Genomic DNA, 23,385 nt, shown 5'->3' with positions numbered 1-23,385 from the left:
GACTATTTTGAACAACTGTATGTCAACAGATTGGAAAATCTAGAAGAAATGGATAAATTCCCGGACACGTACAACCTACCAAGATGGAACCAAGAAGAAACGGAAATCCTGAAGAGACCAATAATGAGTAACATGTATGACTAAGTAATAATAAAAAGTCTCCCAACAAAGAAAACCCCAGAACTAGGTGACTTCACAGCTGAATTCTACACATTTTTATTTCAATTCTTCTCAAACTATTCCAAAAGTAATGAAGAGGAAGGAATTCTGCTAAGTTCATTCTTCAAGACCAGCATTACCCTGATACCAAAATAAGACAAGGACACAATAAAAAGAGAAAACTATAGGTCAATATCCCTGATGAACACAGATGCAAAAATCCTCAACAAAATACTAACAAACTGAATCCAACAGCAAATCAAAAAGATTATACACCATGATCAAGTGGGATTTATCCCAGGATGCAAGGATTGCTCAACAAACACAAATCAATAATCATGCTACATCACATCAACAGAATTAAGGACAAAAACCATAATATCATTTCGATAGATACAGAAAAAGCATTTGATAGAATTCAACGCTGCTTCCTGATAGAAAGTCTCAACAAACGAGGCACTGAAGGAAACATACCTCAACACAATAAAGGCCATATGTGACAAACCCACAGCTAACATAATGGGGAATGGGGAAACACTAAGAGCTTTTTCTCTGAGATCTGTAAAAGACAAGGACGCCCACTTGTGCCACTCCTATTCAACACAGCACTGAATGTCCTAGTCAAGAGCAGTCAGGCAAGAGAAAGAAATCAAGGGCACCCAAAGTGGAAAGGAGGCACTCTAATTGTCTGTTTTCAGACAATGTGCTCTTATATATTTAAAAAAAAAAAGACTCCAGCAAAAATCTCTTTGAACTGATAAACAAATTCAGTAAAGTTACAGAATACAAAATCAACATATAAAAATCAGTAGCATTTCTATAGACCAACAACGAGCCAGTGAAAAAAGAAATCAAGAAAGCAATCCCATTTAACTACAAAAATATAAAATAAAAATAAAAATACCTCAGAAGAAATCTAATCAAGAAGGTTAAAGATCTCTATGAGGAAAACGATATTCTACCCTCTGAAGGTAGAACAGTGGCTTCTAGAGACAGGAAAGGGCGACGGGAAGGCAGAAAGGGAGAGGTTGGCTAATGAATACAAAATTACATCTAGATAGTAAAAATAAGGGTTAGTGTGCTATAGCCTTGTAGGGTGACTATAGTTTACAATTTATTGTATATTTTCAAGCAGCTAGAAGAGAGGATTTTAAAATATTCCCAGCATTAAGAAATTACAAATGTTTGAGATGATGGACATGCTAATTACCCTGAGTTGCTAATTACACACGAAAAATATGTATTGAAATATCACACTGTATCCCACGGATATGTACTACAATGTGTCCATTAAAAATAATAATTGTTAAAAACCCAAGGGTCATTTCTCATTTGTCCTATGTCAGTGTTGTGGCCCATTGATGGAGACCTAGCCATTTGCAAGTAAGACTATAGTCACTTGAGCTGAAAGCAAATGAATCGTCACAAAAATTACCACTGGCACCAAGTCTTCTTTCCAGAATTTCCTGCCCACAGCACTGTCAGAGTCACTGTGGGCAGGAAAGACACACTAGCACTCAAGTTTCAACCCCAGTACAGTTGATGCTTTTATTTCTCTGGTTTGGAATAGGTGTGTGTTCATAATTTACGTTTACTCCAACTGTCCCCTTGCTTAAATAGCTTCTTAAGGATAACTTCCTCTTACTAAATTCCAACAGCTTCTGAGCATCCATTATATTCTCCAAAGTAAATAAAAAGAGAAAATGTGTTGAAAGCCTGATAACGTTCACTTAAGAATCCAGCATGATGTACAGCTTGAAATGGCTACTCCACCTTGTTCCTTTACATGACTTTTAAAGTAGCCCCAGTTATTATACATAATTGAAGTCATAATTTCTGCAATACCATTAGGTCCACGAACGGTGGGGCCAGGGGACTTCAAAGTCTGTCTCCGATTTTTTTTTTTTTTTAAAAAGGAAAGCTCATGAGAGTAGGTAATGAAAATAAATATTCACACAACTCGGAACAGGGGATGGTGAAACATAAAGCTCCAGCCTGGCACAGGTGTCCAGCCAGTGAGGGTGGGGACACAGACTCATACGGTCCCCACAATCCCTCAGAAGTGCCACAGACAGGTGGGTGGCCTGAGACAGAGCCAGGCTCCGAATTCCGGGAGCTGTCTGGCTCATGTGCACCCCATGTGGTCCACAGTGCATGAGGATACCCAACATCACCAGTCCCGGTGCAGAACACAAGAATGCCCCATGGCATGAGCCCCCGCTGCACAGCATAGCCCGAAGGTGCCAGCTCAGACTCCTACACACGCTGGTCACCAAGGCACTGCCCTCCAGGAAGGAGGACCCCAGAGGTCGTGGCAGGGTGAGGTTTTGCTCTTCATCATCCCCGAGCAGAGGGGAAAGTCCAAGCAGACATTTGGGGAGCCTCTACACGTGGTTCTGGGACTCTGAGTGGAGGTTCAAAGATGTCCCCAGGTACGCCAGACTCAAACCTAAAAGAGACCCATTCTTCCAGATATGCCCAGACTGGAACCTATATAGGCCATCCTTCCTAGCTTTTCTCTGGAAAAGCAGGCTTAAAATAGTATCGACTAAAAGGGGCCACCAGGAAGACAGAAGTCTTTAAAAAAAGAATTTTTTTTTTTTTTTTAAAAAGAGGCACTGAGGCTCTGACCCATCTGAGCACAGAGTACATGCTCGGCAGCATCTGTCAGAGCAGAGCAAGTACACATATGCTCTCCATGACCTGTGCTCCCAGCACCCATGCTCCCCACACCCATGCGTCACACGCCCGTGCTCCCCACACCTGTGCACCGGGCATCCGTGCTCCCCACACCCGTTCTCCCCGCACCCGTCCTCTCCATGCCCATGCTCCCTACACCTATCTGTGCTCCCCATGCCTATGCTCCCTGCATCCGTGCTTCACGCACTGTGCTCCCTGCACCCATGTCTGCTCCTCGAGCTCTCTTCCACTGATTTCCTCTGTACATCCCTCTTGATAGTCACTGTCACCTCGAATCACCTGGCTAAATGGAGGTAAAGAAAAAGTCTAGAGTAGCACATTGGAGGACAGAGTGGAAGTGGCTATTTACCAACAGGGCTATGAGATGAGCGCATCTGATCCCCATTAATCCTGACGGTCAGTTGATTAGCCCTGTTCAACAGCTGGGGACACTGAGGTGTGGAAGGGCGGGCTTGCTTACCCCAGATGATGCTGACAGTGTGGGCCCAGCCCAGTCCCACAGCCACCAGGAGGAGGCTCCTCACTGGGCAGGTGCGGAGGTGCAGCCCAGAGAACGCTTGGGACCCTGGCACAGACTCCTCAGGAAGGAAACAGAGAAAGGCCCACAGAGACTCAAGCAGCACAGAAGAAGGTCACCCACAAGTTAAAAATAGATGTTTGTGCTTTACCGTCCCAGAGTGCTAAAAATCCAACCCACTCACACGCACAGCCTGACGTGAGCCTGGCCTCCTGCAGCACTGGGCTAAGCGAGAGACGTACCTGCCCCTCTCCCGACAATAGCAGACTCGGCAGCTATTCTTCAATGTACTTGACACCCTTCCGTGAGGATTAAGCAACACTCTGTCGACACTGGCTAAGTTTAATCCCGACACAGCCAACCATCTAGATCTGCAGTGAAAAAACAACTTACTTTGGATGATTCTGCCACTGAAAAAGACCCTGAATCTCCCAGCAAAGTTTAGTGACACGACTTACCTTTCTGTTTTCACTTCAGGTACACTGGCCCACATGATCTAATTTACCTGCTGATAATGCCTTGGAAAGACCACCAGGGGGCCCCACACCATTTTCAGCTTTAGAGGATGTGAATTTCCCTTTGATGAGAAAAGTGATGGGGAAAGAAAACAAGGATCCAAAACAGATGCCTGTGTGTTTCCTGGGAGTGATAAAGTCAGGAACTGCCTCTCTGTGTCAGGCGAGGGAGTAACAGAGACAATGGCACCAACTCCTGAGACAGAGGACCTGATGCATGGTGCAGCCACCGCCTGTGGCCAAGGAAATTCCAGGGAATGTAGACCCCAGTTGCATGGTACAGCCACCATGTGCGACCACAGAAATTCCAGGAATGTAGACCCTCAGTCACATGGTACAGCCACTATCTGCAGCCACAGAAATTCCAGAGAACGCAGACCCTCAGACACATGGTACAGCCACTATCTATGGCCATGGAAATTCCAAGGAATGCAGACCCTCAGTCACATGGTACAGCCACCATATATGGCCACGGAAATTCCGAGGAATGCATACCCCAGTCGCATGGTGCAGCCACAGCCTGCAGCCACAGAAATTCTGGAGAACGCAGACCCCAGTCGCATGGTACAGCCACCACCTATGGCCATGGAAATTCCAGGGAACAGAGACCCTCATTCCCATGGTACAGCCACCACCTATGGCCACGGAAATTCAGGGGAACGCAGACCCTCAGTCACATGGTACAGCTACCACCTGTGATCACAGAAATCCTGGGGAACACAGACTCCAGTCGCATGGCGCAGCTACCATCTGTGGTCACAGAAATCCTGGGGAACACAGACTCCAGTCGCATGGTGCAGCCACCACCGGCAGTCACGGAAATTCCAGGGAATGCAGACCCCAGTCACATGGTACAGCCACCGTCTATGGCCACGGAAATTCCAGGGAACATAAGACACCAGTCGCATGGTGTGGCCACCACCTGTGGCCATGAAATTCTGGGGAATGCAGGCCCCAGTCTCTAAAGTATGAACTTCACTGCAGTGAATGTGGAAGAGTTTCTCTCTGGGCAGAGCTCAGTATCCAGAAGGGAAGTCGGCCCTAGGAATGCCTTCCTCCTCTTCAGAGCTCAGGGCCTAGGGCTGACACCCTTGGGAGGGGTCCTTGTTCAGCAATTGTGCCTGTGGAGGGTCCCCCAACACTCACCGTGCACCTCCTAGGAGCGGAGGCTACAACAGGGAGCCAGAGACCAAGCTCTGCTCAGACAACAGTGAGCTGATGGCCTTCCACTCTAAGTTCAACAGGGACCCAGGGACCAAGCTCTGCTCAGACAACAGTGAGTTGATGGCCTTCCACTCAAAGTTCAACAGGGACCCAGGGACCAAGCTCTGCTCAGACAACAGTGAGCAGATGGCCTTCCACTCTAAGTTCAACAGGGACCCAGGGACAAAGTTCTGCTGAGACAACAGTGAACTGATGGCCTTCCACTCTAAGTTCCAGCTGCATGGAATGTGTATTCCATGAATGCCTGTTAAATGAATGATTCATATAAGGTCATCTGTGCTGACCTTTGCTGGTCTGCTGACTGTAAGCTTCAGAGCATAGGCCTCATTCCTGGAGCAGCCAGCTCTTCCCAGAGCGACGGCCGCTGGAGGGCAAAGCCCAGAGCTTCTGTCCTGCAGCAACGCACTCAGGACCCTGCGCTGGGCACGCTGGGGGCCTCTCCAGCAGAAGATCCCCAGCCCTGACCTTGCAATACCAGTGAACCCCAGGGGAGTCCCAAGTGCTCAAAATCAAGTAAATGTCCATTGTGATTTAACATATCAATTTTAGAAGAAAGGGCATATTGCCACCTTCCTCCTCAAACTAGGGACTATAAATCGATCCATCACCCTAACTGAGACTCTGCCTTAAATTCTGCTAAAACTACCATCCAAACACTGAAATTTACATTAGCGTTAAGGGAAAAAAAAAAATTAAACCAAACACCTGTAAGAAACAGTCAAGTGACCTGTGATACATCAACCCAAAGATTAAACATGAAAATAATGAAGTAGCAAGATATTAAAAGAATATAAACTCTATGTACATCATGGCCCAAGGTTCTAAAATTACACAGAGACAAAGACTGGAATGGAAGGGGGATATGTTTACAGATACATTTTTTAATTTTTAATTTTTAATATTACTTCTCTAATGTATGATTTGACTAACCAGATAATTCAGCAAAAAATAAAAAAATCAATTATGCCTATAGATAAATATGTAAAGAATCCTTCTCTTTGATGCCAATGGAATTAGTTTGGGTCTGACCCACAGTCTTCAATCTTTTAATTAAGACACAAAAACCATCTTTCAAGCTGTTAGAAAAAAAAAAAAGAAAAAGATTGAAAACCAGGAGCCCAGAAGAAAAGGACTCGCTATGTATCACAGCGTCTCTCCACGCCTCTCCACCCTGGACAGTGCTCCCTCTTTCTCCATTTTCATACCTACTGCACAAAACACTTAGCAAAGAACTATCTCAATTCATGAGTCACACAGCACAAAGGGCCAGTGTCGCTGCCAAACATACCCTGCAGCCCCAAAACGAAGAGGCAACTGGTTCCTTCCTTCCTCAGTGAAGGAAGAATGAGAGGCTGCTGGTTGTAATTTTAAATCTCACACCTCAATGTCTTAGCACTTTCCTGCTTTGTTGGTTTCCAGGGCTTATTAAAATTAACCACCCCCCACCCCCCGCGGATACTGAAGAAAGAAAGCAGGACGGTTGTGCAGGCTTCCAAGAGGCAGAGCCTTCCTTCCATGGCCACCTCTGTCTGTCTACCCACAGCAGCAGGGTTTACCAATTAGTCTCCCTTAAAGAGCAGTTTATGCTCATCGCGAACAAATGGATACAATTGCTTCTTTTGAGATGCAGCAAGTTTTGGGCCCTCAGCAAAAAAAAAAAAAAAAAAAAGAAAGAAAGAAAGAAAGAGAAAAAACAGGGCAGTGGCACAACAGTCATAACCTCTGCGTGGCACACACACAGAAGGAAAATTAAAGCCCTGGAGGCGGAGGCGTTCAGAAAGGGAAGGTGGAAGCAGGAAGGACGCCCACGGGATAGAGTGGTCAGATACAGACCACCTCACCAAAGGGCGCCTTAGATGTTCCAGAGGACAAAATGCCCCTCTTTCCAGGGTAAACACCCATTTGCCAAACTCAGCCAGTGACGGCAAGCAGGAGTTTGCTTTTTTTTTAAGGCGTCTGAGAAATGATGAGAAGAGCAAGAAAAGAGCTTAATAATGGGACTGACAGGGCCCTGGGCTGGTGACTCAGCTGATGTGCACAGCATCAAAACCCAGTTCAGGACAGCACTACAACTCACCCCAGCAATCACTGCTTTAAAAATCAGTTATAAAAAAAGACGACCCATTTGAAAGCAGCCAAAGGAGGAAGACAGAGAGTGTCTCACAGAATCCAACCGCTTGTAGCCTCGGAACCATAACAGGAATATGAAACTAGCGGTAAATTCAATGTACAGCATTTATTCGCCAAGAAAAGAACATTCAAATCAAACTACTGTCATAACTCTGAGGGGCTCTTAACACTCCAGTCCACACGTTCAAAAGCCCACAAATATCAGTGCTGCCACTGTGCAGGTAACAATGTTTTGGATGCATCATGCATGTAACCAGTAACGATGTTTTCATGTTTTCCGTAGCCATCTCATTCAGGATACTAAAATGATCTGTGACGACTTGATACTTAGTTATCTGTGATTTTCAGATAGATTTAACAAGGCTACCTGGCCAAGAAGGCCTCACCCTCCTGAACCCGGGCACCGGTGCCCTTACGTGCACCCGGGGCCTGGGGAGCGAGTCTCCACCACCTCCCGCTCTTCAATGTTAAATGTCCTCCTGGCGCGCCCGCGTGGTGGGCCCAGGCTCGGCCCCCACTGGAGAGCCCTTTCCACATTACAGGACAGGGGAAGCCCAGAGCCCGCGCTGCGGCGCCGCTGACGTCCCAGAGTCCCCGCTTCCTGGTCCTTCCCGTCCGCGGAGGCTGGCGGGGAGGGCCTGGGACCCATTTTAGTTTTCGGTTTTGTCACGAACCGGAAGGCGACAGCACATGCGAGCGCAGGAAACCCTTTTTTAAAATCTTCCAGCGGAAACGCGAGGGGCTGCCGGACCGCCTCGGAGACGCTAGGCGGGAACCCAGAGCACCCCGGCCATTTCCTGCTTTGCAGCAGCCGGGACCCTGCCCACGCCGCGCGGGGCCCGAGGCGACAGGAGGCCCGCGGGCATCCGGCCGTTTCTTCCTCGACATGCTGGGGGGTGGCGTGGGGCGGAGTTGGGGGGCGGGGGCAACTTAAGAAGTGATCGCGCTGTACCCAGGATTCGGAGGGGAAGCCCGGCCCCATCCTATAGCTCAGAGGCAGAACGACCCCGGAAGGTGCTCCAGGCGACCCCCTCTACCAGGCTCAATTTAAAACATAAACCGGAGAGGGTGGAAAGCTCACTATTTTCCGGATGGAGGTTCCTACCGCCATGTCCCTTCCTCCTCCGCCCCACCCGGCAAGGACCCCGGGGTTGCCTTGCCGGCTCCCGCCGCCCCGCAGGTACCCCTGCCGCTCCCGGGCACGGGCTTCTCCCCAGTTCTTCCCATCGCTTCGCCGCTGTTCTCCCCAGTTCTTCCCATCGCTTCCCCACCTTTCCCCGGGTCCTCCCATCGCTTCCCCCTCTTCTGCCCCGTTCCCCCATCCCCTTCGCCCTGTTCTCCCCTTCTCCCTCTTCTCTCCTTCTCCGTCCGTCCCTCCCTCGCCGCCCGGAGCGGGGCGCGCACCTTGAGCATGTCCCCCGCTGGTCAGCACGCCGATGGCCTTGCCGGACCCGGAGAGGTGCTCCAGGAACTTCCGCAAGGAGCCCTTGGGGGCCCGGGAGTCGTCCGCGTCCAAGGCGAGGAGGCCGAGGGCAGTAGCTAGTCCGGTTGCGCAGCAGGAAATGGAGACGCTGCGGGCGCGCGCCCGACTCGGAAACGCTGCCCCGCCCGCGCCCCCGCCCGGCCCTAGCGCCAAAGGGCCTTGACGGGCGGGGCCCAAGCGCACAGGAGGGGCTGCGGGGGTGGGGGGGCGGCTAGGGGCAGGGGCAGGGAAAGGGGCAGAGAAAGGGGCAGGGGCTGGCCGGGGGCGGGTGTGGGCAGGAGGACCTACGCGGGGGTCGTCGTAGGTGGCTGCCGCGCCAGCGGTGGGTGAAGTCGCGGAGGCGGGGGTAGCACCACAAGTGGGCGGGGGTCCCTGCGGGTGGGGCCGCGTTGCTGGTGCGCTAGCCTCGCGGGTGGGTTGGAAGACTCTGGTTGGGGCCTTTAGAGATGCCCGGAGCGCCACAGGTGGGGGCAGGGGCAGCGACCGGGGGAGGGGAGACCGCAGGGGGGCGGGGTCACATCGTTCGCTGGGCGGGCCAAGGCAGGGCGGAATAGAACGCCGGGAGCATCTCCGGGTGGGGGGGCAAGGGAGACCGTGAGTGGGCGCGAACGCAGGGGCCGGTGGAAACCCCGCACTTGCGGGGAGCGCCGATGGCGGGGCGGGGTGGAATTGGGGCGCGGAGACCCCACCTGGACGCGGAGGCTCGCGGTAGGCCCGGTAGATCCGGCTGTTGTCAGCACCGAGCCCGGCCGTGCGCACAGCTTCTTGCTGGCGGCAGGATTCCTCCTGGGGCTGCGCTAGGAGCCTCTGCGCGAGGCTTCCTCGATCCCCGCCCCCAAGTTTTCTCTGCAGCCTGAGGTCGGGAAGGACGCCCGGAGAGTGGATCCTCCAGGTGGTGGGAAAAGCTGAGCGCGGCGAGCTTAGCTATGACGAAGCTGCGATTTCCCGGGTCCACGGGGTCTGTGGCGCTCCTGGGCCCCCAGCCCGTCCCGTGGGGAGAAGAATCCTTGGGGTGGGGGAGAGTGTCGGGGCGCTACCCTCAGAGACGCCTGGGCGCGCGAAAGTCAGAGTGGGACAGGAGGAGGCGCAACGGGACTGACCTGGCGCGGAGGCGGGACGACCCTTCCTCCCTACGTACACTGTGCTGACCTCGGCTGACTTCACTGACCAACTCCACGTGCTGAAATACGCACATCCAAAGCACTGTGCCAGTTGCCCATCCACAGCTTAACAGCCTGGTGCCAGTTACCTGCGATGGGAGAGGGAGCAGCCCCCACAAAAGCACGGGTTTATGGGATCCCGGTTCCTTCAGTGCTCACCCCACGAAGAAGGGCTCCCAAACGGCCCCACTCGAGGGCTTTCCGGAGGATGGTCCTGCGCAGTGGGTGTTTGTTGAACAGATAGGAAACAACAAAAGAGACTAAGAAGAGGTTTGTTCTATGAACCCGGGAAAGTGAAGCAATCGCAAAGGAGAGTCTCACCAAAGGGCAATCCTGGGGAAAAGATGGAGAGGCATGGATTTTTCTTGGATGTGTGCCTCATCCTGGGCCTCATCCCGCTGAGCATCAAATATTCATTGCAAAAGAGGAAAAAAAAAATATGCTGCGGATAGTGCTGGATAGTCTAATTGCTCCCTTGGCCAGAATTAACGGCGAAATTCCTAACCCCTTGTGGTCCTCTGAATCACCTGTCCTATGCACACCCCCATTAAACCACTGAAGTCCAGTTTCTGGGAACTCAGCCAGGAAATGTGTATTTTTAAACAAACCACCTTGGTTGTCCTGATGAATGCAAAGTCAGAGAGCGCTGCTCTCATGCAGTGAACCTGAGCATTATTCTATTAAATAAAAGGGAGAGGAGAATCCTGGCTGTTTTAAGGTGGCAGTTGAGTGGCCTTTGCCTTCTGGTGGGCAGAAGAGCAGACTGAGGCTCTAAGCACCTGTACCCACAGCTGGGCTCAGGATCTGTGCTGGAGAATAGAAGGGCTAATATAATTATTCATGCCTTTTTAGAACATGTTACATGTGGAGAAGGTGGGCCACACTGAATTTTATTTTAGCCAAATACCCGTTATCTCCTTATGCAATTGATATTTTTATATTGAACATTAGGGGATTGGTCATTTGTCATCAAATTGTCTGTAATACAGAAAATGATAGATATAACCTAACAGTTCAAATATGATGAGTTAAATAAATGATGGTAAAAATATGCACTGCAATAATATTTAGTTGCTGTTACCACTACAAAGATATGTGTCTACTGACATGGAAATATGTTCAGGACATACAAATAAGTGAAAAGGCAGGCCTAGACACAGTGCGAGCCTGTGCATGCGTGCGTGTGTGTGTGTGTGTGTGTGTGTGAGTCTGCATACATATGTAAATGTTTCTGAGCATTTTATTTCCTTTCTTTTGCTTAGTATAGGCAATGCCATTTTTCTCTGCGATGAACAGGTATTGTTTAGGGAATAGAAATAGTTAATGAAAAACAATAAAATTTAGAGTGTCAAGACCCCCAAGGTTACGGATTATGTTCAAAAGTCTGTCTGTGTATAAGGGCTGGGACTGGGGTCATGGTGGTCACTGACGGTCCTCACACATCTGTTCTTATGAGTTTGGCCCATTGCTCAGTCAGTCAGGGAATTAACATATATTAATATATACCTGTAGCAAAGATGGAAAAGAATAGCTATGGCTTTTTTTTTTTGAAAGTCATGTATGTCAATGTTGCTACAACTAGAGGTTTTTTTGTTTTTGTTTTTTTTAACTTTGGCCTTAGCAATGAATCTTCTAATTCAAGAGGAAGATATTACATGCCGTGCTGACCATACAGCTTCCACCCAGTAGGACCTGAGGTGTGTGTATGTTCTTTATTGTCCCTTGACAGATTACTCCAAAGGCCCACACCAGCACACACTTATACCCCAGGAATGATTACTCCTTGGGCCAGGAGTTCAGGCAGGCTTCACTGGGCCCTCTGCCCCAGGGGCTCTCCAGGGCTGCAGCAGCTGTCTGCCTAGGGCTGCTGTGTCTTCTGAAGGCTCAGGCTCATCAGGGGAGGAGCTGCTTCCATGCTCACTTCTGTGTTGCTGGCAGGATTCTGTTGCTTGCAGGCTGTTGGACTGAAGGCCCCAGTCTCTCTGTGGCATCAGCTTCAGGTTGCCCTCTGCCCTGGGTGCGTGACTGGCTTTGCCAGAACTAGCACCTACCAAGAGCCAGGGGGAGAGTTCCAGTGGACAGAACCTCAGCTCCTCCCAATCCAATCTCAGGAGAGACCGCCATCTCTTTTGCCTGGTTCTATTCATCAGAAGTGAGCCACTGAGTCCAGCCCTCTTCTAGGGTCTGGCTGTGAACATTAGGGGCAGCGGACAAGGGGAGCCACTTGGGAGGGGAGGTGCTGCCTGGGACCTGCCTAGGACAAGGTGAAGGAGAACATGCATAGGGACAGCTGCCCTTCCCACTTCCCCTCAGTGTTGAGCGCAGGAGTTGCCGATGTGCCCTAAAGGAGTTCTGGCATCCCAGGAGGGAAGCAGCTCCCAGCCATGAGGACACCATGACCCAGTGCCCCAGCATGTGGAGCTGCACATTCCAGGGCTACCTGAGCTGCAGCCTCTTCCCCTTCTCTGCTGTCTCAGCCTGTGCATGGAGTGGGCATCTCAAATCTGCAGGGGCCAAACTGAGCTCAGGCCTCTGCACCCCCCACACAACCCCCCACCGCTCAGTCTTCCTCACCTCAGCTCCTGGTGACTCCATCCTCCCACGGGCTCAGGCTGAAGCCTTGCAGTGCTCCTCCACCCTGGCATCTAAGTCCCTCAGGAAAGTCCCTATTGGCTCTTCATTGCATCTGGAGCCACTGGGGCCAGGCCACCACCTTTGACCTGGACCGGAACAGGCTCCCTCCTCATCCCCTGCTCTGCCCCAACCTCCACCCCACCTCCATGTCTCGGGTGTCCTCAGCTTCAAAGTCAGGGTGCACCTATCAGGATGTAATTCAGGCATCTTCTCTGCTGACTCGGTGTCACAGACACCACACAAGCCACACTGGCCTGTCCTCTGGTCCCTTCAGATCCTGGTGCTGCCCAGAGGCCCATGCAGGCACCCAACAACCTCAGACCCATTCTGCTTTTTCCTCAAACCAGGCCCTCCTCTCCCTACCGACTCTGCCCACTTTCCACAGGTCTGTCCTGCAAGGTCTCCTGCATGGTGAGGCCTCCCCAGATCACCCTCTTAGAAATTTTGGGCTCCATGCACACTCCTGTTCTCTCCCTGCTGCTCTTAAAACATCCTTGTCAGTGTCACACATGGGGCGTTTCACCTATCTGCTGGGCTTCTCGAAAGGTCCCCTGGCTGAACCCTGAATGCCGTGGATTCAGAGATCTTTGACTATTCCCTGCTGCAGTCCCAGGGCAACAGCAGAGCCCAGGACAGAGTGAACCTGTCATGGGTGCTGCTGAATGAATGAATGAAAGAGGGAGTGAGTGAGTGAGTGAAGGAGTAAATGAGTGAGTAAATGAGTGAATGGGTGAGTGAGTCAGTCAGTCAGTGAATGAGTGAGTGAGTGGATGAGGGAAGGAGAAATGAGTGAGTGAGTGGGTAAATGACTGAATGAGTGACCGTGAGTGAGTGAATGAATTGCCAAGGGAGTCAATGAGTGAATGAGTGAGTGAGTGAATGGGTGAGTGAATAAGTGAGTAAGTGAATGAATGAGTGTCTTAGTGAATGAGTGAGTGAATAAGCAAGTGAATAAGTGAGTGAATGAGTGAGTGACCGAGGGAATAAATGAGTGATGAGTGAGTGAGTGAATGAATGAGTGAGTGAGTGAATGAATGAGTGACTTAGTGAATGGGTGAGTGGGTGAATGAGTGAGTGAACAGATGAGTGGGTGAGTGAGTGAATGGGTGAGGGAAAGAGTGAGTGAATGAGTCAGTGAGCGAACAAGTGAATGAGGAAGTGAAGAAGTGAGTGAGTGAATGAACGAGTGAGTGAGTGAATGAGTCAATAAATGAGTGAGTGTGTGAGTAAAGGATGAGTGAATGAATGAGTGAAGAGGTGAATGAGTAAGTGAATGAGTGAATGATTTGAGTGAGTGAATGATTGAGTGAATGAATGAGGAAATGAGTGAGTGAGTGAATAAGTGCGTGAATGAGTGAGTGAATGAGTGAATGGATGAGTGAGTGAAAGGGTGAGTTAGTGAATGACTGAGTGAGTGAATGAGGGAATGAATGAGTGAGTGAATGGGTGAGTGAATGAGTGAGTGAATGGGTCAGTGAATGAGTGAGTGCATGAGTAAATGAATGAGCAAGTGAGTAAAAGGGTGAGTGAATGAGTGAGTGAGCGAGTGAAGGAGTGAATGAGTGAATGAGTGAGTGAGTGAATGAGTTAATGAGTGAATGAATGAGTGAGTGAATGAGTGAGTGGGTCGCTCAGAGGAGATGAGGACAGGAGTTGCCCTCTGACTGCTACAGTAGACAGGAGCTGAAGGAGTCTGAAGGGTGGGATGTGCTCACTCGGTACATACACCCTGCTCCACACATCCCCAGAGAAACCTAGTCTCACCAGAGTGGTCGCTTGAGAATTATTAGTAACAACCTTTTTCCCAATATTTCATATATGCAAGATGATTTCTTACTTTCCTTGAAAATGCCAATCGTTTTTTGGACTTGGAATTCTCCACTGCTGGTCCACGCCACTGTATTCTCCCATAGGGACATCCCTCGAGTTGGAGAAAGAGTCATTCCCAGGAATGGATAAAAGCCAGAAGGGCATCATCAGGTGGGGCACCTTCTCCTAACATCCTCCTCTTCCTGTCTGGGTTACCCTGAGTGACTTGGTTTGGAGGTCTACAAAATGTGGACATATCAAATTTAGATAAAAGCCTAAGCAGTTTAAGAGGTTGCAGTGCTAGCAGGAAGGTCTTTGGCTCCTGGCACCCTCCTCCCCTCCAGTCTCTGCTGGACCCAGGACTCTGACTCCACCTTCGGCCTTGGGGGTTTCCTCCCTTCCTTCCCAGCCACTGAGCTGCCTTGGGCTAATCTGCAACCGCAGAGGCGCAGCACTCCTCCTTTCCTCCTGCCTCTTCCTCTCTTCTCACTTTCCTTCTTCTTCTTTCAGGACTTTGGAAAGTCCAAGAATAAGCAAAACTGTAGACCAGAAAACGCTGCCTTGAGCCCATTCCCCTCCCAGCAGCTTCCCTTCAGACTCCTTGATCTTTAAAACTTATTTTGCTTCGTATCTAGATGCTAAACTTTATATAGAAAACAGGTGGAGTTGGTTTCTTGGCCGGGTACAGTGACTCACACCTATAACCCCAGCACTTTAGAGGACAAGGCGGAACGATTGCTTGAGGTCACATGTTTGAGACTAGCCTGGGCAACACAGGGAGACCTCGTCTCTACAAAAATTCAAAAAAAAAAATTGCCTGGAGCGATGGCACATCTGTAGTCCCAGGTACTTGGGAGGTCGAGGCAGGAGGATCACTTGAACTCAGGAGTTTGAAATAACAGTGAGCTATGATTATATCACTGCACTCCAGCTTGAGTAAGAGAGTGAGACACTCTCTCCTAAAAAAATAAAAATAAAAAGTGCTGGAGTCCATATCCAAGCCCACAGCCAATTGCGACATGTAGATCTTTTATTTTTATAATCCGCCTCTCTTGTCTAAGTGCCAAATGACACTTTCATTGTGTGCAACTACTTCCACTTTTGACTGGCTTCTCTTTCCTTATGTATTAAGAATCAGGTTGCATAGAGTTCTGAGAAAATAAAATAATAAATCAGCTGCGTGCCATGGCTCATGTCTATAATCTCAGCACTTTACGAGGCTGACACAAGGATTGCTTGAGACCAGGAGTTTGAGACCAGCTTTGGCCACATAACCAGATCCTGTCTCTACAAAAAATAAAAATAAAACGTTAGCAGGACATGGTGGCACACCTGTAGTCCCAGCTACTCAGGTGGTGGAGGCCTGAGGATTGGCTCGAGCCTAGGAGGTTGAGACTGCAGTGAGCCGTGATCATACCACTACACTTTGGCCTGAGTGACACAGTGCGACTCTATTTCTAAATAAATAAATAGTATAATATAATATAATATAATATAATATAATATAATATAATATAGTTTAAAAACAAATGGAAGCTTCCCAAGACTTTGATACAGAAACAGGTTGCCCTGAACCAATTAAAATTAATGTCCAAAAACTGGAAAGAAATGAAAGAAAGAAGTTGGATTATTTCTGTAAAGTATGAGGCCACTACAAGTTTTACTTTCTCTAGGACATTTTCTCAGTGGTGTCAACTGAAGTCCATTTCACAGAATGACTTCATCTCCTGAGCACATTGGAGAATGATGATTAAAGAGACTTCCTGGCACTCCTGATATTTTTAGTGTCACATGGAAGCAGCAAGAGTCATATGTGTGAAATAGGTGGTATTAAAGCGGAAGACATTTGTTTGTTCTTTCATGAACATCATCGGAACATTTCTCTAACGACTAGCGTTATGTCAGAAAATGGGGAGAGAGAGATGGTTGTTTATTGGCAAATAAGTGACATAAATTTCCCAGTTAGAAAAACAATCATGATTTTAGCCTTGTCAGATGAAGTCAGATATGCCCTATGCTTCAGTTATGGAATGCTACCTCTGAATATTGATTGACAAGTATCTTCCACAGACCTGTGACCTGTTGCTGTGTATAAGCTTGAATTCATAACTACCAGTCCTTGAAGCTCCCTTGCTGCCTGCGCTGAACTGAAGTGGCTCCCGACTGAGGCATTCAAGGGAAAACCCACTGAAATATTTGAAACCACCGTCATGAACAAGAATGCTCTTCCTGTATGCTAGGATGTACACCCAGAGCGTTATCTCGTTAGTTGTACATGCCAGCATCCCACAGGATCTTTTACCTTTTTTGGGTGTCAACTTCGAGATTCTGATGTAAGCTGCAGACCTCTTCCTCTTCCAGGTGGGCTGGAGGAGAAGGCTGGGCTGGAGGGGAAGGCTGGGCTGGAGGAAAAGAGTGGGCAGGAGGGAAGGGTGGGCTGGAGGGGAAGGGTGGGCTGGAGGAAAATGGTGGGCAGGAGGGGAGAGAGGGAACCTGTGGTCTTCCTCAGGTTGCAAGAGAAAGAGAGCAGATGGGGAAGGATCAGTTACGTCTTCATCTCACATGCAGTAAATCAGTCCTCTACATAAGCCTTTATATAAGATAAGGTGAACGTAGACCAGCTTCCTGTGGAGATGTAGCTATCTGTAGCTATCTGCTTAGGAACAAAAGGAAAGGCAGTTTCTTGCATGATTCAGCTTCCAACTTAATGATATTTTTCCGTTTTGGCTGTGAGTTGGGGTCCCGAGGCTTTGTTTTTCCCTGTACACTATATTGTATGTGAAAATTGTTGTTTGGGACCTAAAGTTGTTTACTTACTCCACCTGTATCCGTTAGCTCAATTTCCATTTGGAGTGGCTTCTGGAAGGCTGGAATTGAAATCCACCAGGGCCCATTTCAAGGTGTTCCCAACATTGCCTGGGAAAAAGGAGCCCGGATACGCTTCCCTGTGGATGCAGGTCAGTCATCATAATGCACAGAAACAGCACTGACCTCAGCCTGGACCATCATCCTGAAAGGGGATTCTTCTCAGCTCGGGCCCAAGACTGATCCCCGAGAAGTGGCCGCTCTATCCCTGAACCCTTCCTGCTTATGTCTCCTTACTTCCTAGTGATCACGGCATTCTGGCTCAGAATGCCGCAGGCCTATCCCACTGGAAGCTGCCGAGGTGCCTCCTGTCACTCAGGACGCCCGGCACAGCAGCAGGATCAAGGGACCAGCAGGGAAGAGGCTGCAGTGATTTGGGGCAACAGCCCGAAAGTCACCTGGAGCCTGGTGGGAGGTGATCCCACCTCCTCCCCAATATTAGGTCCCAGAGAAAATGACAATATGAGCAGCTCATGTCATCATTATTAGCAGAGTCTTTTTATTCTTTCCTTAATTTTTTGCCATTAAATGGAGCTCTATAGGCCCATTTTCCTTTTTCTTTTTTTTTTTTTAGACAGAGTCTTGTTCTGTTACCCAGGCTGGAGTGCAGTGAAGTGATATCGGCTCACTACAAGCTCTGCCTACCGGGTTCACGCCATTCTCCTGCCTCAGCCTCCCAAGTAGCTGGGACTCCCAGCCGCCACCCCCGGCCCGCCCCCCTGGCTTCTGGGAGCCTTGTGGACTCACAGCCTCTTTCTGATATTGTGAGTAATATCATCTCCCCATCTGAAAATTTTCAACTCCTTCTCAGACGATTGTACACCCCCAGTGTGCACACCCTCAGAGGGAGTAACCCCCTCTGTATTAGGAGTCATATCAGCCTCTTCTCCCTGAATATTCAGAACAGTATCTCACAGGTGTTTCTACTTCCAGTGACACTGATTGTCATTTCCTCCTCTCCCAAGCAGAAGACCGAAACACTATCACGGGGGGGGGGGGTGTACACCATCTCTGATATAGAAATTGACATCATTCTCTCCCCGGTGGATATCAGGAACAAGTATATTAATCATTAATATTAATAAATATATTAATAATAATTATTATTATTGATACTAATGATCACAATAAAGAGAGTAAAAATTAATACTGGCTTAAAATGGTAACGATTTGTAATAATTATTATTAGTAATATAACTATTAATAATAATATTATGATATTAGCAATTAATGTGAGTTAAATCAATATCCAGTGACGCTGGGAATCAAATAATAATTAGTATTAGGAACTAATAATATTATTGCATGACATTAATATTAATAATTAATTGAAAACATGCATAATCATGTGTTTAAAATCATTATCCATCATTAATAATGGTATCCTATGAATTTTTAGTATCATTGATAATTATTAAAATCGATCATTGATGATTAATAATCATATTATTATTCCTAATACCACAGGAAGTGTAAACCTACTTGTGATGCTGTTCTTCATATCCAGGGACGGAAAGCAGGATTTTAGTTTTAATATCGCACTAGGTGTACACTCACCACGTGACACTGATCCTAATATAAAGGAGGGTAGAGTATCACATGACTCCAAATATAACAACTAATGGATAGCTACCCGGTAATATTACTGGTAATATTCCTGGAAGACGCCTATGCCATGAGTCCGAATAAGGCACTGAGGGTACAGCTCTTCTGAGATATTGTTCCTAGTATAAGGAGGGGGAGAGGATGACAATAATTCGCAGGCTGTGTGCTCCCGCCCAGTGATATTGTAACTACTATCCTGGGAGGGAGAAGATGATACTGCACTCTGTACAGCAGGAGGCGTACACCCAGTCTGGGATATTGTTTCTAATATCCACGGAGGGGACAGGGTGATATTACTCGCAATGTGGCACAGGGTGGACATTCATTCAGTTATTAATCTCAGTATCACACATACTGTACAATCCCATGTGATACTCTTCCAAATATCCCCGCGATCGGGCTGCCAGCTGCCACCCCCGGCCCGCCCCTTGGACTCTGGGAGCCCCATCGCCGGGGGTGCAGGCACCCCCCGCGATCGGGCTCCCAGCCGCCACCCCCGGCCCCGCCCCCCTGGCTTCTGGGAGCCACCCCCGGCCCGCCCCCCTGGCTTCTGGGAGCCCCATCGCCGGGGGTGCAGGCACCCCCCGCGATGGGGCTCCCAGCCGCCACCCCCCGGCCCGCCCCCCCTGGCTTCTGGGAGCCCCATCGCCGGGGGTGCAGGCACCCCCCGCGATCGGGCTCCCAGCCGCCACCCCCCGGCCCGCCCCCCTGGCTTCTGGGAGCCCCATCGCCGGGGGTGCAGGCACCCCCCGCGATCGGGCTCCCAGCCGCCACCCCCCGGCCCGCCCCCCTGGCTTCTGGGAGCCCCATCGCCGGGGGTGCAGGCACCCCCCGCGATCGGGCTCCCAGCCGCCACCCCCCGGCCCGCCCCCCTGGCTTCTGGGAGCCCCATCGCCGGGGGTGCAGGCACCCCCCGCGATCGGGCTCCCAGCCGCCACCCCCGGCCCGCCCCCCTGGCTTCTGGGAGCCCCACCGCCGGGGGTGCAGGCACCCCCCGCGATCGGGCTCCCAGCCGCCCACCCCCGGCCCGCCCCCCTGGCTTCTGGGAGCCCCATCGCCGGGGGTGCAGGCACCCCCCGCGATCGGGCTCCCAGCCGCCACCCCCCGGCCCGCCCCCCTGGCTTCTGGGAGCCCCATCGCGGGGGGTGCAGGCACCCCCCCGCGATCGGGCTCCCAGCCGCCACCCCCCGGCCCGCCCCCCTGGCTTCTGGGAGCCCCATCGCCGGGGGTGCAGGCACCCCCCGCGATCGGGCTCCCAGCCGCCACCCCCGGCCCTCCCCCCTGGCTTCTGGGAGCCCCATCGCCGGGGGTGCAGGCACCCCCCCGCGATCGGGCTCCCAGCCGCCACCCCCGGCCCGCCCCGCTGGCTTCTCGGAGCCCCATCGCCGGGGGTGCAGGCACCCCCCCGCGATCGGGCTCCCAGCCGCCACCCCCGGCCCGCCCCCCTGGCTTCTGGGAGCCCCATCGCCGGGGGTGCAGGCACCCCCCGCGATCGGGCTCCCAGCCGCCACCCCCCGGCCCGCCCCCCCTGGCTTCTGGGAGCCCCATCGCCGGGGGTGCAGGCACCCCCCGCGATCGGGCTCCCAGCCGCCACCCCCGGCCCGCCCCCCTGGCTTCTGGGAGCCCCATCGCCGGGGGTGCAGGCACCCCCCGCGATCGGGCTCCCAGCCGCCACCCCCGGCCCGCCCCCCTGGCTTCTGGGACCCTTGTGGACTCACAGCCTCTTTCTGATATTTTGAGTAATATCATCTCCCCATCTGAAAATTTTCAACTCTTCTCAGACAATTGAACACCCCCAGTGTGCACACCCTCAGAGGGAGTAACCCCCTCTGTATTAGTAGTCATATCAGCCTCTTCCTCCCTGAATATTCAGAACAGTATCTCACAGGTGTTGCTACTTCCGGTGATACTGATTGTCATTTCCTCCTCTCCCAAGCAGAAGTTCGAAACACTATCACGGGGGGTGTACACCATCTGTGATATAGAAATTAACATCGTCCTCTCCCCGGTGGATATCAGGAAGAAGTCTATTAATCATTCATATTAATAATTATATTAATAATTATTATTATTATTGATACTAATGATCACAATAAAGAGAGTAAAAATTAATACTGGCTTAAAATGGTATCGATTTGTAATAATAATTATTAGTAATATCACTATTAATAATAATATTATGATATTAGCTATTAATGTGACTTAAATCAATACCCAGAGACGCTGGGAATCAAATAATAGTTAGTATTAGGAACTAATAATATTATTGCATGACATTAATATTAATAATTAATTGAAAACATGCGTAATCATGTGTTTAAAATCATTATCCATCATCAATAATGGTATCCTATGAATTTTTAGTATCATTGATAATTATTAAAATCGATCATTGATGATTAATAATCATATTATTATTCCTAATACCACAGGAAGTGTAAACCTACTTGTGATGCTGTTCTTCATATCCAGGGACGGAAAGCAGGACTTTAGTTTTAATATCGCAGTAGGTGTACACTCACCGCGTGACACTGATCCTAATATAAAGGAGGGTAGAGTATCACATGACTCCAAACATAACAATGAATGGATAGCTACCCGGTAATATTACTCGTAATATTCCCGGAAGACACCTATGCTATTAGTCCGAATATGGCACTGAGGGTACAGCTCTTCTGAGATATTGTTCCTAGCATACGGAGGGGGAGAGGATGATAATAATTCGCAGGCTGCGTGCTCCCGCCCAGTGATATTGTAATTACTATCCTGGGAGGGAGAGGATGATACTGCACTCTGTACAGCAGAAGGCGTACACCCAGTCTGGGATATTGTTTCTAATATTCACGGAGGGGACAGGCTGATATTACTCGCAATGTGGCACAGGGTGGAAGTTCACCCAGTTATTAATCTCAGTATCACACACACTGTACAACGCCATGTGATACTCTTCCAACTGTCCCCCGCGACGGGGCCCCGAGCCGCCACCCCCCGGCCCGGCCCCCCCGGCTTCTAGGAGCCCCATCGCCGGGGGTGCAGGCACGTCCCCCGATCGGGCTCCCAGGTGCCACCCCCGGCCCGCCCCCCCCGGCTTCTGGGAGCCCCATCGCCGGGGGTGCAGGCACGCCCCCCGATCGGGCTCCCAGCCGCCACCCCCGGCCCGCCCCCCCGGCTTCTGGGAGCCCCATCGCCGGGGGTGCAGGCACGCCCCCCGATCGGGCTCCCAGCCGCCACCCCCCGGCCCGCCCCCCCCGGCTTCTGGGAGCCCCATCGCCGGGGGTGCAGGCACCCCCCGCGATCGGGCTCCCAGCCGCCACCCCCCGGCCCGCCCCCCCGGCTTCTGGGAGCCCCATCGCCGGGGGTGCAGGCACCCCCCCGCGATCGGGCTCCCAGCCGCCACCCCCGGCCCGCCCCCCTGGCTTCTGGGAGCCCCATCGCCGGGGGTGCAGGCACCCCCCGCGATCGGGCTCCCAGCCGCCACCCCCCGGCCCGCCCCCCTGGCTTCTGGGAGCCCCATCGCCGGGGGTGCAGGCACCCCCCCGCGATCGGGCTCCCAGCCGCCACCCCCCGGCCCGCCCCCCTGGCTTCTGGGAGCCCCATCGCCGGGGGTGCAGGCACCCCCCGCGATCGGGCTCCCAGCCGCCACCCCCCGGCCCGCCCCCCTGGCTTCTGGGACCCTTGTGGACTCACAGCCTCTTTCTGATATTTTGAGTAATATCATCTCCCCATCTGAAAATTTTCAACTCTTCTCAGACAATTGTACACCCCCAGTGTGCACACCCTCAGAGGGAGTAACCCCCTCTGTATTAGTAGTCATATCAGCCTCTTCCTCCCTGAATATTCAGAACAGTATCTCACAGGTGTTGCTACTTCCGGTGATACTGATTGTCATTTCCTCCTCTCCCAAGCAGAAGTTCGAAACACTATCACGGGGGGTGTACACCATCTGTGATATAGAAATTAACATCGTCCTCTCCCCGGTGGATATCAGGAAGAAGTCTATTAATCATTAATATTAATAATTATATTAATAATAATTATTATTATTGATACTAATGATCACAATAAAGAGAGTAAAAATTAATACTGGCTTAAAATGGTATCGATTTGTAATAATAATTATTAGTAATATCACTATTAATAATAATATTATGATATTAGCTATTAATGTGACTTAAATCAATACCCAGAGACGCTGGGAATCAAATAATAGTTAGTATTAGGAACTAATAATATTATTGCATGACATTAATATTAATAATTAATTGAAAACATGCGTAATCATGTGTTTAAAATCATTATCCATCATCAATAATGGTATCCTATGAATTTTTAGTATCATTGATAATTATTAAAATCGATCATTGATGATTAATAATCATATTATTATTCCTAATACCACAGGAAGTGTAAACCTACTTGTGATGCTGTTCTTCATATCCAGGGACGGAAAGCAGGACTTTAGTTTTAATATCGCAGTAGGTGTACACTCACCGCGTGACACTGATCCTAATATAAAGGAGGGTAGAGTATCACATGACTCCAAACATAACAATGAATGGATAGCTACCCGGTAATATTACTCGT

General features: G+C 50.2%; 1 protein-coding gene across 1 annotated transcript in view; it reads right to left on the bottom strand.

Annotated features, from left to right (window-relative positions):
• The window catches only part of LOC140711216 (uncharacterized), a 66,909-nt gene extending 45,086 nt beyond the window's left edge, over window positions 1-21,823 (bottom strand). Inside the window, exons 1-2 of the mRNA XM_073014125.1 lie at window positions 21,747-21,823; window positions 8,650-9,581 (exon numbers count right to left, since the gene is read on the bottom strand). Coding sequence (XP_072870226.1) covers window positions 8,650-9,581; window positions 21,747-21,823 — 1,009 coding nt within the window. The remainder of the gene's footprint in view (window positions 1-8,649; window positions 9,582-21,746) is intronic.
• Window positions 21,824-23,385: the final 1,562 nt, after the last annotated feature.

The sequence above is a fragment of the Chlorocebus sabaeus genome, unplaced genomic scaffold (genome assembly GCF_047675955.1).
Source record: "Chlorocebus sabaeus isolate Y175 unplaced genomic scaffold, mChlSab1.0.hap1 unalloc_scaffold_298, whole genome shotgun sequence".
In the NCBI taxonomy this organism is placed as follows: domain Eukaryota; kingdom Metazoa; phylum Chordata; class Mammalia; order Primates; family Cercopithecidae; genus Chlorocebus; species Chlorocebus sabaeus.
Note: the sequence above shows the minus strand (reverse complement) of the source record. Positions and strands in the feature narration are given on the sequence as shown.